At 43.9% G+C, this 15,628-nt stretch overlaps 1 protein-coding gene across 1 annotated transcript; it reads left to right on the forward strand.

The window, feature by feature from the left end:
• The first annotated feature begins 2,049 nt into the window (after window positions 1-2,049).
• Window positions 2,050-5,780, forward strand: LOC140105215 (uncharacterized). The gene is made up of 4 exons (XM_072129168.1): window positions 2,050-2,310; window positions 2,435-2,540; window positions 2,662-2,883; window positions 5,098-5,780. Exons 1-4 carry the CDS (start codon window positions 2,050-2,052, stop codon window positions 5,778-5,780), a joined length of 1,272 nt encoding a protein of 423 aa, XP_071985269.1.
• The last annotated feature ends 9,848 nt before the right edge of the window (window positions 5,781-15,628 follow it).

Raw genomic sequence — 15,628 nt, forward strand, 5'->3', positions numbered from 1 at the left:
CCAACCTATTGGGGGTCATTTACTAAGGGCCCGATTCGGGTTTTCCCGACGTGTTACCCGAATATTTCCGTTTTGCGCCGATTGTACCTGAATTGCCCCGGGTTTTTGGCGCACGCGATCGGAATTTGGCGCATCGGCGCCGGCATGCGCGCGACGGAAATCGGGGGGCGTGGCCGAACGAAAACCCGACGTATTTGGAAAAACCGCCGCATTTAAAAAAAAAATTGTGTCGCGAAAATTTCACTCACCTTCATCCTGGGTAGGCCGGTGTATTTCGAGGCATTCCAGCGGACTTCAGCGCAGCAGCGCCACCTGGTGGACGGCGGAGGAACTGCATTGATGAATCCCGGCCGGACCCGAATCCAGCGCAGAGAACGCGCCGCTGGATCGCGAACGGACCAGGTAAGTAAATGTGCCCCATTGTGTCTGTGTCCCCCACTAGCCTTCGAAGTGGTACCCATCTAAGTAGAGCTATGCCAGCTTCATTTGTGTAGCACTTAGTGCATTATGTGACGTTGCTGTGTGCATTATTCCAAATCCGTGGCATTGCTCTGAGCATTTCTTCACATTGCTGTGTGCATTATGCCCAATTTGTGAAATTGCTGTTTGCATTTTGCTACATTGCTATGTGCATTATGTGACATTGCTGTGTGCATTAGGTGACATTTCTGTGTGTATTACTTCCAAACTGTGACATTGCTGTGAGCGTTTCCCGACAGTGCATTATGCCCAATCTGTGACATTGATGTTTGCATTTTGTGACATTGCTGTATACATTTTGTGACATTGCTGTGTGCATTACTCCCTATCTGTGACATTGCTGTGTGCATTAGGTGACAATACTGTGTGCATTATGCCCACTCTGTGATGTTGCTGTGTGCATTATGTGACATTGCTGTGTTTATTATGCCCAATTTCTGACATTGCTGTGTTCATTTTGTGACATTGCTGTGTGCATTATGCCCAATTTCTGACATTGCTGTGTGCATCATGCAACATTTCAGTGTGCAATTTGGGACATTTCTGTGTGCATTATGCCCAATGGGGCAAATTTACTTACCCGGCCCATTCGCGATCCAGCGGCGCGTTCTCTGCTCTGGATTCGGGTCCGGCCGGGATTCATGAAGGCAGTTCCTCCGCCGTCCACCAGGTGGCGCTGCTGCGCTGAAAATCATCTCCACGCGCCGGAATGCACCACCTCGGACCAGGTGAAGGTAAGCGGTCACCAAGCGACACTTTTTCGGGTTTTAAATGCGGCGGTTTTTCCGAATACGTCGGGTTTTCGTTCGGCCACGCCCCCCAATTTCCGTCGCGCGCATGCCGGCGCCGATGCGCCACAATCCGATCGCATGCGACACAATCCCGGGGCAATTCAGGTACAATCGGCGCAAATCGGAAATATTCGGGTAACACGTCGGGAAAACGCGATTCGGGCCCTTAGTAAATGACCCCCAGTATGTTACATTGCTGTGTGTATTTTGTGACATTGCTATGTGCATTATGTTAAATTGCTGTGTGCATTTGGTGACATTACTGTGTGCATTCTGGGACATTGCCATGTGCATTATGTGACATTGCTGTGTGTATTTTGTGACATTGCTGTGTGCATTTTTGACATTACCGTGTGCATTTTGTTAAATTGCTGTGTGCATTTTGTGACATTGCTATGTGCATTATGCCCAATCTGTGACATTGCTTTGAGCATTTTGTGACATTGGTGTGCGCATTATGCCCAATCTGTGACATTGTTGTGTGCATTAAGTGACAATACTGGGGCACATTTACTAAGTTCGAATTTGAATGCATAAAAAGTGCGTCCCTCCGACTAGAATGGGATATGCGCCCATTCACTAATTGTGTCGCACGCGTGATAAATGTGGCGCATGAGTTGCGCCACAAAATTTAAGCATAAATAGTGCACAGCGAGGCTAATTGCACAGCTGGTATCTATCATGGCTGGGCGTCCAGAGCAGTCCACAGCAGCACCAGATGCTCCCAGTGCCATTTTTATGGAGCTACTCCGGCAGCAGTGTCCCCAGGTGTACGAGTATGCCATCCGCGGAGCACGGGAGATGGAAGCGGAGAATCGTCAAGCCCCCCCCAACATCTGTGGCCCCAGCATCCGCTGCTCCGGCTGCTGGTCCGTCCGCTGCTCCGTCCTCTGCTCCGTCCGCTGCTCCTGGGGATCACAGACCACCAGCTGCCGGGGATATGGATACTGGGGGCTCTGGTGCTGAAGATGAGGAGGAGCCTGGCCGGGCAAAGAAGGCACGTTTCACGGAACGTGAAACGGAAATATTGGTTGAGGAGGTATTGTTACATTTTTTTTACTTATTTATACTGTTGGTGTCCTGTTCTACTCTTTACCCACCGTTGCAGAGTGTTTTTAATGAATGTTTTTTTTTTTTTTTTTGGTGGCTTTTGTCTTTTCCAGGTGACACAAAATTATGATCATCTTTTTGGCCGGCTGGCCGACTCAATTCCCCTGTCAGCCAAACACCACATTTGGCAGGGGATCACAGTGCGGATCAATGGCCTAGGTAAAAATTGCACTTTGAATAGTATTTGAAATTTTTTATGCTCACTTGGATTTTAAATCTTGAAGGTGAGTGGCCTTTGTATAATGTTTTTTTTTTTTTTCTTTTGTTTTCAACTTTGCAGGAGTGGAATATCGTTCCGTTCCTGAGGTCCGCAAGAAGTGGTATCACTGCAGGAGGAGGCTGAAGGCCAAGCTGGCGAAGCACAAAGAGTCAGCTCGGAGGACGGGTGGTGGCCCTAGTGTGGCCATGCGGATGTCGTGGGTGGAGCAGAAGATTAGTGAGACCATACACCCCGATCAAACTGAAGGGATCGGGGATTTTGACACCGATAATCTTGATGTTGGTATGTGCGTTTTTATTTTATGTCTCTAATACTAATGTTTGGTTTCACTTTCCATAAATATTTTGCAATCCTTTTTGTAAGCGGCTACTGGGGCGTGGAGTAGCCAGACATGAGGCTACACATTGCGGCTACTCCACGCCCCAGTAGCCTCTTTACTCCTCCTAACCTGACATCATTGGCACGTAGCTCCTCGTAGCTGCGCGCTCTTGTCCGAGAAGCCGGAGTACTCCGCATGCGCAGTAGCTTTGGCTTTGTTCCCAAGATTGCACAGCCACGTGCCTGCGCTCTGCATAGTCTACCTATGCAGATTGCATTCATTCTCATATCTGAAGGTTCGTGGCACGGGACAGGTGTGTCTGCTCTGCTCACCAACTAATACCAACAACGATGCCACTGCCACCAATGTATTTTATGGGATTAGGCATATATGTTTGCCTGCTGGGCCCCCCCCCCCTGGGCAACGAGCAAGGGCCCCCCCCCCTGGGCAACGAGCAAGGGCCCCCCGCCCCCTGGGCAACGAGCAGGGCCCCCCTTCCCCCCCTCTTTCTTTCCCCCCCCCCCTTCTCTGTGTCTTACAGGACCGGGCCTGCTGTGGACTACTTTGGATTTGGTGGACTCCAGCGAGGACCTGTAAATAAATATTGATTTAAATGGCTGACGAGGGTGTGTCTGGTTTTCTTTCTATAAAATATATTTTTACAATGATGTGTTTGTGTCATTCTGTATAATTAGCCATAGTAGTGGTGCTGTTTAGTTGACAGTGCTCATTACTAAGGCCTGAACTTATTGTAAAATGTTCATTTTTGTTTGGGCCAAATTTACAGTAACGCAGATTAAATTACCCCGGTACCCACCGCCACCAGGGGTGCCGGGAAGAGCCAGGTACAAACCAGCACCTGACCATCTAAAGATGGTCAGGTGCTGGGGCGGCTGCAGGCGGTTATTGTTGCACTGGAATAGCCCCCTAACAGTGTGCTTTCCAAGCTCATTAATGGCAGCCTGCTGCCGCTGCTTTTTGTATATTGCTGGTTTTAAAAATTGGGGGGAATCCACGTCATTTTTTTTTCGTGAAAATTTACACAAAATTTAAGATATTGATGTGGGGCTCACCTGATTTTTAACATCAGCCAGATAAAAAAAAGCAGCAGCAGCCTGCCATTACTGATCTGGGATATCCCTCTGTTAGGGGGCTATTCCAGCGCAACAATAACAGCCTGCAGCAGCCCCAGAACCTGACCATCTTTAGATGGCCAGGTGCTGGTTTGTACCCGGCTCTTCCCGGCACCCCTGGTGGCGGTGGGTACCGGGGTAATTTAATCTGTGTTACTGTAAATTTGGCCAAAACAAAAATGGCCATTTTAAAGTAAGGACAGTGCTCATGACTAAGGCATGAAAACTAAACAGCACCACTACTATGGCTAATTATACAGAATGACACAAACACATCATTGTATAAATATATTTTATTAAAAGAAAGCCAGACACACCCTCGTCAGCCATTTTAATCAATATTTATTTACAGGTCCTCGTCGGAGTCCACTGAATCCAAAGTAGTCCACAGCAGGCCCGGTCCTTGAAGACAACAAAAAACACACACAAAAAAAAGGGGGTAGGGGGCCATGCTTGTGCACTAGGGGGCTGTTGGCCATGCTCGTTGCCTAAAGGGTTGTGGAACATATGTCTAATCATATAAAATAAATTGCCATCTGTGTAATTGTTCATAGTATAAGTTGGTGAGCATAGCTAGGTTGAAATTATAATTACTGTGCCTATAGGATACATTGTTGGCAGTGGGAATCGTGTTTGGTATTAGTTGAGCATAGCATACTCCCCTGTCCCGTGCCCCAAACCTTCACATAAGACAAGCTATGAGGAGCTGCGCACCGATGATGTCAGGTTAGGAGGAGCAGTGAGGCTACTGGGGCGTGGAGTAGGCATGACATCTTGCCTCATGTCCGGCTACTCCACGCCCCAGTAGCCGCTTATCAAAAAATACAGAATAGGGCCATAAAGATTTTAAAATAAAAATGGTGGATGGGAGGATTAGCTCGAAAAAGTGCTTTCAACATGTACTATACATCCACCTCCCACCTGTTCTACCTTTCTCGGTAGATTCGTTGAGGTAGCTTCCATTTAAGTGTGGCTATCATTTTTAATTTAAGGTTACAGCACTCTATAGTTTTTGAATTGTAATTTACTTTGTTTTATCAACAGGGAGGGCTGCTCCACCCACGGCACCGCAGGCTGCACCACCACCAGCAAATGAGGCTGCACCCGGACCTCCATGTGCTTCGCCAGCCACTCCTCCTGCAGTCGTATCACTTGGTGGGTCCAGTGGGGATGAGGCTCCTGAAGCGGTGCCTGCTGAAGATAGGCCCATCACACTTTGCATATTTTCCAGCTATATGGATAAAAGCCTGGAAGCGATGGGCCTAATTCAGCAGGAACTCCGAAGGCATGGCCGGATGGTGGAGGAGGGGTTCCAGCTTATTAGTCGAGATTTCAGAGCTCTCATCAATATTCTGGAACTCCTCATCCACCAAGGAACTGCGGCTCAGGGGGGGAGTGTGAGTGTCCCTCCATTCTCCCCACCCCAGGTCCCCACTGGTGGGGATCCAGTGACACAGGCCAGCCCTGCCCCCGAATCCCCGATTCAGCTTCCAACTGATCAGGATTCGGGGTGCAGTTACGCACCATCGCTGGCAGGTGCACTGGATCCCTCTCCAGTGGTCCTGGGCCCTTCCCCTGAAGCCACGTTCCTACTTTCGGTCAAGGAGGAACTTAGATCCTCGGCTTCAAATCCACCGGGCACATCTGGGAGTTCTGTGGTGACGCGGCGGCAGGCAAAAAGGGGGAAGGGGCCTGTCCGTCGTTCATCACGTTCTTCCAAACCGTAATTTTCTTTTTTTTTTTTTTGTTTTTTTTACTTTATTTATTTTTGTTTTCTTTATTTTGATCAAAAATGACAAATAAATTTTTAATCTACTTTGTCTTCCTCTGAGCTGAAATTATTGTACTAAAGAATGAAAAGCATGGATACAATTTGACATTGCATTTACTTTAATGCAATTCTAAATATACAGACATTAAGGCATAACAAAAAAAAATGGTAACTGGCAGATCACTTTAAAAGTAAATCTCAGTGACTTGCATGCGCCTTAGTTGTCCCGCTCTATTGGTGGGTTGAGCAGACACATCCCCCTGATGCTCTATATGCTCAGTTAAATCTGTTGCAAGGTCAATTTCTAGCCTGTTGGCTGTCGCAATGTTGTGTAACATGCAACAGACTATAATGACCTTGCACACAATGGGGGGTTTGTAGAGCATAGCCCCCCCTGAAAAATCCAGGCAGCGGAACCGACTCTTGAGAATTCCAAAGGTCCTCTCAATGGCACTTCTGGTTCTTCGATGTGCTCGGTTGAATCTCCTCTCCTTAGGGGTACTTGGCCGCAAATATGGTGTCATCAACCATGGCAATAATTTGTAGCCATTATCACCTAAAAACAGGACAAAGTAAAGCTAATTAGCTTAATTTCAAAAATGAGGCAGCATTCACACAAACATCTGCCTGCCGGGCGTCCGTGTGCTCCGTGTAATGGAGAGGAGGAGGGGTGACCGCTCTCCATAGCAATGCATGGGGGCTGCCCGTAACACAGGGAAACATAGGACATGTGTTAGCTTCCCCCCCCCCCCCATGTACGGTGTTGCATGTGTGCTGCACCATATTGCTCTGTGCAGCCATTGCCATCTATGGGGACATATGTATGGCCGTAAGTTTGCAGCTGTACATATGTCCCCCATACAGTAGTGTGAATGGAGCCTTAGTCCGAGCTTAGACTGACATTTTTGGATTATCCTCACAATATCCGTTTTTTGCTTGGAATCTGCTTGGTTTATCAGTGACAATAATGCAAGTTATTTGCATTTGGGGATGTCTTCTTTTTCAACAATATTTTTCACAAAACATGATGGTAGTTAAAGGGGTTTTCCAACAAACGAAAGTTAAGCCGTATCCATGAGATAGTGCCTAACTTCATGATCAGTGCTGAGACCCCCACAGACTGCAAAAATGACTAATGGAGCAGATGGCCGTGCATGCCCATTCAGCTCCATTAATCTCTATGGAGCTGACAGAGATTGGTGAGCGCTGTGCTCGGCAAGATCACTCACCTCCATAGAGATTAATTGAGCAAAACAGTCATGTTCAGCCATCTGCTCCATTAGTCTGACTGAGCGGCGAGGGCTCCATTGTTTATGCAATATGTGGGGGTCTCAGCACTGATCATGGAGTTAGGTCCTATCCAGTGGATAGGGCTAAACTTTATTTTGTGGGAAAACCCCTTTAGATTGTGAGGTTTACCAGTTCAGTCACATGTCCATGGACAAAGTAGGTGTTTGTAACTGATACCCCTCAGTATGTATTTGTAAATTAGGCTTAACCCCGCACTTTTTTTTCCTTTGTTCACTCTCTCTTAACGCCGGTTTCGTCCAATTAATTTCATATGCTGAGAATGTGTTTTGTTTAAATTATTTTGCCTTTTTTTTTTGGGTTTTTTCATTTGTATGTGTTAACATTTTTGTTTACATTATGTAAACTTTTGAAAAAAAGGCAATACTGTAAACAAAACTCTTCTCAGTTTATGAAAAGCATAATTAAAGACAGACCTTATGGAGCATGACCACATTTTAAGTGTTTAGTAATTGAAAGAGCATTCACATTCACTTACCAAGCAGAAAGGCGTCCCTGTACAATTCACTCTGGAGCCGGCGATTGAGGGCACAGTTCTCAAAGATAAAGGAATCGTGTGTCGAGCCAGGGTACTTTGCGACCACATTAGTGATGATGTTATTGGGGTCCACGGTGACCTGCACATTAATAGATCTAAACATTTTTCTATTGCGGTACCGATATTCATTGGCCGCAGGAGGCACCAACGCCACATGTGTGCAGTCGATTAGCCCGATCACTTTGGGCATCCCCGCTACTTGCTCAAACTCCGCTTGCGTCCTCCGGATGGCATCAGCAGTTTTGGGGAAGGAGATGTACTGTGTACAGAGCTTAAACAGCTCATCCACTACCTCGTGGAAAAAACGGCTGAAGGTTGGTTGCGAAAAACCAAAACGCTCAGCAATGCAGTGCTGGAAGGATGCGTTAGCCATATAATAGATGGCCGAGACCATCTTGGTGAGTCCAGGCACTGCATGTGACCGTCCGGTTTTTGCCCCGATGGCTACTTCAAGCTTCTCATAGAGGCTTAGGATTGAAGCTCTATCCAGCCGAAACTGCTGATACACCTCCGCGTCCGTAAAATCTGAAAAGGACACACGAGGACGGAACACTCGAGGACGCCTCCTCTGCCTCCGTCTGCGCTGTCTAGCCATGATCCGGTCATTTTGAATGGCCACGTAGACGATCGGAAGCATATCCATTGTCCTAGAAGAAAGAATATGGAATATTTTTTTTTTTATGCTCATATTGGCAGATTGGTCAGATAAGGTCTGTTACTTTGTGAGTAATTTTAATTTACACTACGAATTTGTTTAATCCCAATTTGTGGTAAATACTAAACACATTTTTAGTTTTTCCTGGGCCTCTCTTCAAATTTTTTTAAAGTTTTTTCAAATTTGCATTTTAAAGTGTGACTTACCTTTGCAAATGCTTTTTTGACGAGTGTTTGTCTTCTTATTACCACCAATCTCCACTCCTGTTTTACAAATTGGATTGTTATTTTTTCCCAAATCAAGCCTTTTTTGAAATTTAGAATTGAACATGTACTTACCTTTTAGCAAAATTTCAATGGATTTATTGTGCACGATCACCAGTCAACTTTTCCAATCTCCTTCAGAACCCTTGACTCCTAACTCTCTCCATTTTGTTTTTTTTTTGGAAACCATTTTATATTTTTTCCCTAAATTGTGTCGCACACACCTTTACCTTGTTTCAACAAGCATAATAGCAATCAGTTTACTCATGCGACACTTTTTGTGTCGCGGTTTGAATACTGTCGCACGGGCTTTCCCCCCTGTGTTTTCGCGCTTAAATATGCGCGTCCCCTTTGTGTCGCGCGCTATTCAAATTGAGGCGCACGGCACGTCAGATTGTGTCGCGCGCTTTCGCCATTTTCCTGGTTCTATCCTTGAATTTGTGGCGCATGCACGGCGGATTGTGGCGCGAATATATTGAAAATCTGACGCCAGCAGCAGCGTCATAAATAGAAGCCACACCTGCAACTACAGCAGATACCGTGCACAGCAGCCAGGGAACAATACTCAGAATTGTAAGTACCCAAAACAACACAAAATACACCCAAAACAAGGCAAAAAGAGTGGAAAAAGCCCAAAAAGAGAGATAAGAAGGGTGGATATACAGGGCAATGTAAAGGACAGTGAAGAAACACAAGCTAATGGCACAGCACATGTTGCAGGGGGATCGCATCGTCAGAATTACATGAGTTTAACATCATAACTTCTAATCCCTTCACGTAGATCTATATTGTCGTGAACGAGGAGGGAACAACCTTTCGAAAAGCAAGATGGCCACATCCTCAGGTAAAGCGCTCAATACATTTTATATAACTCCAAAATAAACCTAGAAATGCAATGTTCACACAGAGTTTTCAATTAGGGTGTTTTATATTCAAAATCACAGTATTACATAAAAGAAAATGAAAAAATGATTTTTACTGCAAAAAAGGTTTTTATGTGTCATCACCAAAATATAAACATTTACATCAAAGTATGAGGTCATGGGCGCATGCGTCACTAGCTACGCTTTGAAGTGCAGTGCTAGCGCAATGGGGGCGCACCCTGGGCTGGACACATTTTCATATGCATTGAAAGGCATCTACTGGTTAAGCAATCACATGCGTTACACTGGACACACTAATGTTTTTTTTTTGTGAGGCCCAAAACCATGCACTTTTAAACGCAGGACTAGCGCTGTCCAACTGCACCGTGTGATTCCGTTTTTGGCCAATACACATGCATTTAGTTGAAGCCCTTAGCGCTCTGCACGGTAGCTGTACTGCACTGAGATGATGCCGGTTCAGCTCTGCACAGGAGCCAAACCGCCATCGGGGGTTGCGGGATGTCAGCGTTAATCTACCGCTGACATCCACAGCTAACACCCGCGGTCGGAGTGGGCTCCAATCGTGGTTGTTTATTCCGTTAAATGACGCGACCGCACCATTTAACATGCCTTCCGGGGTTCTTTACCCCACTATCGGCGCCCCAGCGATGTTTTGGGGTGCGCCAATCGCTGCTATGGCACCTCTGGGGTCCGATCGGGACCCCAGAGAAGCCTGAAGGCAGGGCCTTTAAGATGGCGTCTGTGACGTCATCTTAAAGGCAAAGTGTCAGCCTATGCATCTGCATAGGCAGACACTGCTAATACTCTGCAATACATGAGTATTGCAGGGTATTATCATGACCAAGCAATCAGATGATTGCTTGGTCATGTCCCGTGGTGGATCAAGAAAAAAAAAAGGAAAAGAAAATGTTTTTCATGAAAAAAAAATTTAACAAATCAATAAAAATGGCCATAAGGCCAAAAACATATAAAGATACAAATTACGCTCAAAAAAGTCAAAATCATAACACAAACCCCACATATATAGTATCACCGCGTCCGTAACAATCCATAGAATAAAACAAAATAACTATTGGACCCATATGATGAACGCCATAAATCAAAAAATTACAAACCCACAAAAAATTCGGATTTTACCTATTATATCCCACTAAAAATGCAATATAAAGTGATCAACAAAACATATGTAGTCCAGAATGATACTGTTGCAAAGTACAACATGTCCCGCAAAAAACAAGCCATCAACCAGCTGTGTATGCCACTTTGAAGACGGCGATACAAAAATGATAGATTTTACAACACATTAGCATTTTATTTTCCAAATTTATTAAAACATAAGAAAAAATATTCATGTCTGGTATCCCCGTAATCGTATCGACCCATAGAATAAAGATAACAGGATTATTAGGCTATACGGTGAACCAAAAAAATTTTTTGTTAACTAATCCAGTACAGAATTGATTCTTTTCTACTCATGACCTCAAAACAAGTTAAAAATTTACTACAATAGGAGATACCAACCACAAAATGGTAACACTGGAAAAAGCATCTCATCTCGCAAAAAAAATGCCGTCACATGGCCCTAATAACGTAAAAGCAAAAATTTTATAGCCTTCAAAAGGGGGCAACGAGAAAACTAAAATCCTGGCAGCTGCAGGGTGCTCCTTCCCTTCTGTGCCTCGCTGTGCCCCCATAACACAAGTAATGTCCACATGTGGGGGGTCTCTGCACTCTGGAGAAATTGTTGAACACATTTTAGGGTGGGTTTTTGCTTTTTATCTTTTTGAAATGTGTAAATTTTAGGCCTAAATGAACATATAAGCAACAAAAATTGACCATTCAAAATTTCACACCCATTTGGATTCAATTACTAGGAAGATCTCAAGGAGTTAACAATCTTCGTAAATGCTGCTTCTGATATCATGAGGGGTGCAGATTTGAAAATGGGTTTGTTATATATGGGGTTTAGATGCTAAAAATATTACAATTCAGTGAAAACACTATTTATCCACAAAATTCCAAATTTAACAAAAAATATATATATTTGTAAGCTGCGCAACATCAAAAATAATTATCGAGACATTTTTTTAATTAATGCAAATGTAAATAAGACGATTGGAAATGTTATTCTGCAACTTATTTAGGTTGAAAATCATCTGCATGAAAATGCAATGATTCTAAATTTTGACAAGGTCACATTTATCCCAAAACTCCAATTTGTGACATTTTTTTGGGAAATCAAAGCAAAAAATATCAGCCAACATTTACCACTAAAATGAAGTACAAGATGTGTGGAATCGTTTAGATTAGTAAAAGTGTTCAAAAGTTATAACCATATAAAGCAAACCATATCACAATCCCAAAAATCGGGCTGAGCCTTAGGCTAGATTCACACTGCTGTTGCCCGCCCGTACCGTACCGTAGCGGGCAACGGCAGTGCACGGGGAGAGGAGGAGGAGGTGAGCGCAGCTCCCCCCCGCCCCTCTATATAGGAAGTAATGGTGCACGGCGCCGTACTACGGAGAAAGATAGGACAGGTCCTATTTTTTTCTGGGGTACGAAGCGGTATGGTGCCGCACGTGTGCTGCACCGTACCGCTCCCGTAGTGCGCCATGCGCCCATTGCCGTCTATGGGGGACGTATATCGGCCGTATATACGTCCCCCATACAGTCGTGTGAATGTAGCCTTAAGCTGTAAAATGGCTGCGTCCTTAAGGGGTTAATACACAATGCAAAGACTATGAAAACACACCATGAGAAGAAGGTCGAAGACGCCAGACATGTGAAAGGCAACACAAATTCCGAGCACAACAAGATCAGGGTAAACCCAATGCAAATCTTTGAAACAAATCTATCATAAATAATTTTTGAATTTCATATTGGTAAAAATAACAAATATCTTGCGTTCTTGTATTTTACAGATGAAAGCCAGGCAGGCACCAGCAGCGGCAAGAGAAAGCAGAAGAAGAGCGCCCCTTTTGATCGAGCAGAGCTCGTCGCTTTGATAACCATCTGCGACGAGCGGGGCTACGACCTGCTCCGTGAGACTGGTAGCTATAAAGCTAAGACCAAAATCATGGAGCAGGTCCAAGCCCATCTGCTCGAGAAATACGGCCGGTACCATTCCGTCCGACAGTTGCAGAAGCGGTTCTCGGACATAAAGGTCCGTGAGGAGCGATTTTTGGAGCGAGTCCGAAGCCGGAACCGCTCTGCAAAAGGTTAGAAGATACAACTTGGTTCTCTAAGTAATGACATGTCTGTGCATTTTTTGATGATTTCTCTTTTTCTTTCTAGCCGGACGGGAGAGGGCACCGGCCGTAGAAGGGGCCTCTTCTTCTGCTTCTGTTGCTGCTGCTGTTGTGGTGGATGTTGGGGACGACTCTCCCCCTCCACCAAGCCCTGTGCCACCTGGCCAAGAGGTAAAGACTGGCATCCTTTTAGGAATCTAAGATGTTGAAAATTTAATATATACAAATTAATTTGTAATTAGAATTAATTTATATATATATTTTTTTTTTTTACAGGATCTTGCTGTGGCTCCGGAGGAGGAGATGGTTACCCTGGTGCTGGAACCAGTGGAAGACCCACAGGAAGAGGTCCAGCCACCAGAGGTAGCATCCACAGCAGTGGCCGAGGGTCTTCAGATGTCCATCGGTGAGCAGCTCCTCCATGAAATGGAGCTGCTCAACCGAAAGATGGACATTCTGATGGCCCATTTCGAAAGGTTGTTCCACCCTCCTCGTTCTTAAGTTTGTTGTTAACCATTTTTTTTTTTTGTTATTTAAAAAGATTTTGTTTAAAAAAAATGTAAAAATGTAAAAAAAATAAAAAAAAAACAAAAAACAAAAAAATATCAAAATGTTTAAAAAAAAAAAAAAAAAAAAAAAATGTTTGAACCAAAAAAAAAAAAAAAAAAATTACCTTTTTACCATGATTATCCCGCAAAACAGGCAACGGTGTTAGTAAAGTTGTCTTTTTACCATGATTATCCCCCAAAACAGGCAACGGTGTTTGTAAAGTTGTCTTTTTACCATGATTATCCCCAAAACAGGCAACGGTGTTTGTACAGTTGTCTTTTTACCATGATTATCCCCCAAAACAGGCAACGGTGTTTGTAAAGTTGTCTTTTTACCATGATTATCCCCAAAACAGGCAACGGTGTTTGTAAAGTTGTCTTTTTACCATGATTATCCCGCAAAACAGGCAACGGTGTTTGTAAAGTTGTCTTTTTACCATGATTATCCCCAAAACAGGCAACGGTGTTTGTAAAGTTGTCTTTTTACCATGATTATCCCCCAAAACAGGCAACGGTGTTTGTAAAGTTGTCTTTTTACCATGATTATCCCCAAAACAGGCAACGGTGTTTGTAAAGTTGTCTTTTTACCATGATTATCCCGCAAAACAGGCAACGGTGTTAGTAAAGTTGTCTTTTTACCATGATTATCCCCCAAAACAGGCAATGGTGTTTGTAAAGTTGTCTTTTTACCATGATTATCCCCAAAACAGGCAACGGTGTTTGTAAAGTTGTCTTTTTACCATGATTATCCCCCAAAACAGGCAACGGTGTTTGTAAAGTTGTCTTTTTACCATGATTATCCCCCTAAACAGGCAACGGTGTTTGTAAAGTTGTCTTTTTACCATGATTATCCCCAAAACAGGCAACGGTGTTTGTAAAGTTGTCTTTTTACCATGATTATCCCCCAAAACAGGCAACGGTGTTTGTAAAGTTGTCTTTTTACCATGATTATCCAGCAAAACAGGCAACGGTGTTAGTAAAGTTGTCTTTTTACCATGATTATCCCCCAAAACAGGCAACGGTGTTTGTAAAGTTGTCTTTTTACCATGATTATCCCCCTAAACAGGCAACGGTGTTTGTAAAGTTGTCTTTTTACCATGATTATCCCCAAAACAGGCAACGGTGTTTGTAAAGTTGTCTTTTTACCATGTTTATCCCCCAAAACAGGCAACGGTGTTTGTAAAGTTGTCTTTTTACCATGATTATCCCGCAAAACAGGCAACGGTGTTAGTAAAGTTGTCTTTTTACCATGATTATCCCCCAAAACAGGCAACGGTGTTTGTAAAGTTGTCTTTTTACCATGATTATCCCGCAAAACAGGCAACGGTGTTAGTAAAGTTGTCTTTTTACCATGATTATCCCCCAAAACATTAAAACATGTATCGCTCCTTCTTTTCTCCTGAGTGTGTACACTGGTCTATCGTAAGGAGTCTCTCACCTTCCTTCTAATCAACATTCAATAATTGCATGCTAGACCACAGTAAATTCTTTTGCAGAACAGCTTTATCGTTCAATAGCTTATATACAAGTACATTAGGCATAGGTACTTCACCCCTCTTCGGTTGTAGTATGCCGTAGTGGTATTGTACAGTCCACACTCAATCTTCTATGGCTCCACTGAGACAACAAGCGCCAGGTGAGTCCTGTTACGTTTCGGAGGGGAACCCTCCTTCCTCAGACATGCGCAATAGCGCTTAGGTGTGGGTTTTTAAATCCTCCGTACTCCACTCCTCAATTTAACCCATGGCAGTACAGACCCTTTCACCTACCACCAATACCATACAAAAGGCACAAAAATTTCACAAATACATATTGCACCAACCTGCATTATTATTTACACAAATACATTTTACTCTTTACAAAAATACATTAAAACTACACTGCTCATTAAGCCCTCGAGGTTGTAACGTATCTAGTCTAGTAATCCAGTATACTTCCCGTTGTAGCAGCCTCTTTTTCATGTCATTACCCTGTGGGATTTCTTCTAAGATTAACCATCTCATGTCACATACTCTATGTTTAAGTTCGTAACAGTGTCTAGCTACACCCGTATCGTGCTTAGTTTTTTCAACATTTTTCTTAACCTCTTCCTTACTGAGAGACAAAAATTGTCTAATAACAGATTTGTGTTCGTTGAGCCTAGTCTTTATCGGTCTAGCTGTCTGACCAACATATGCCAGCCCACATGGGCACTTAAGCATATATATGACTGAAGAGGTATTACAAGTAAAAAAACCTTTTATGGGAATTTTCATCCCTTTGCTAGGATGGCACACTGAATCTCCTTTGATGATGCCAGTACAATTCTGGCAGGAGAGGCATGGGAAAGTACCATTCCTCCTTGCTGTCAGAAAGGTTTG

This window comes from Engystomops pustulosus, chromosome 10 (assembly GCF_040894005.1).
Source record: "Engystomops pustulosus chromosome 10, aEngPut4.maternal, whole genome shotgun sequence".
Classification (NCBI taxonomy): domain Eukaryota; kingdom Metazoa; phylum Chordata; class Amphibia; order Anura; family Leptodactylidae; genus Engystomops; species Engystomops pustulosus.

What these genes read in the sequence shown, in the direction of transcription:
- LOC140105215 (XM_072129168.1), top strand. Translation starts at nt 2,050, where the DNA reads ATGCCATCCGCGGAGCACGGGAGATGGAAGCGGAGAATCGTCAAGCCC. An exon ending in CGGAAATATTGGTTGAGGAG is followed by an intron (nt 2,311 to 2,434) that starts GTATTGTTACAT and finishes TGTCTTTTCCAG; the next exon opens with GTGACACAAAATTATGATCA. An exon ending in AGTGCGGATCAATGGCCTAG is followed by an intron (nt 2,541 to 2,661) that starts GTAAAAATTGCA and finishes TCAACTTTGCAG; the next exon opens with GAGTGGAATATCGTTCCGTT.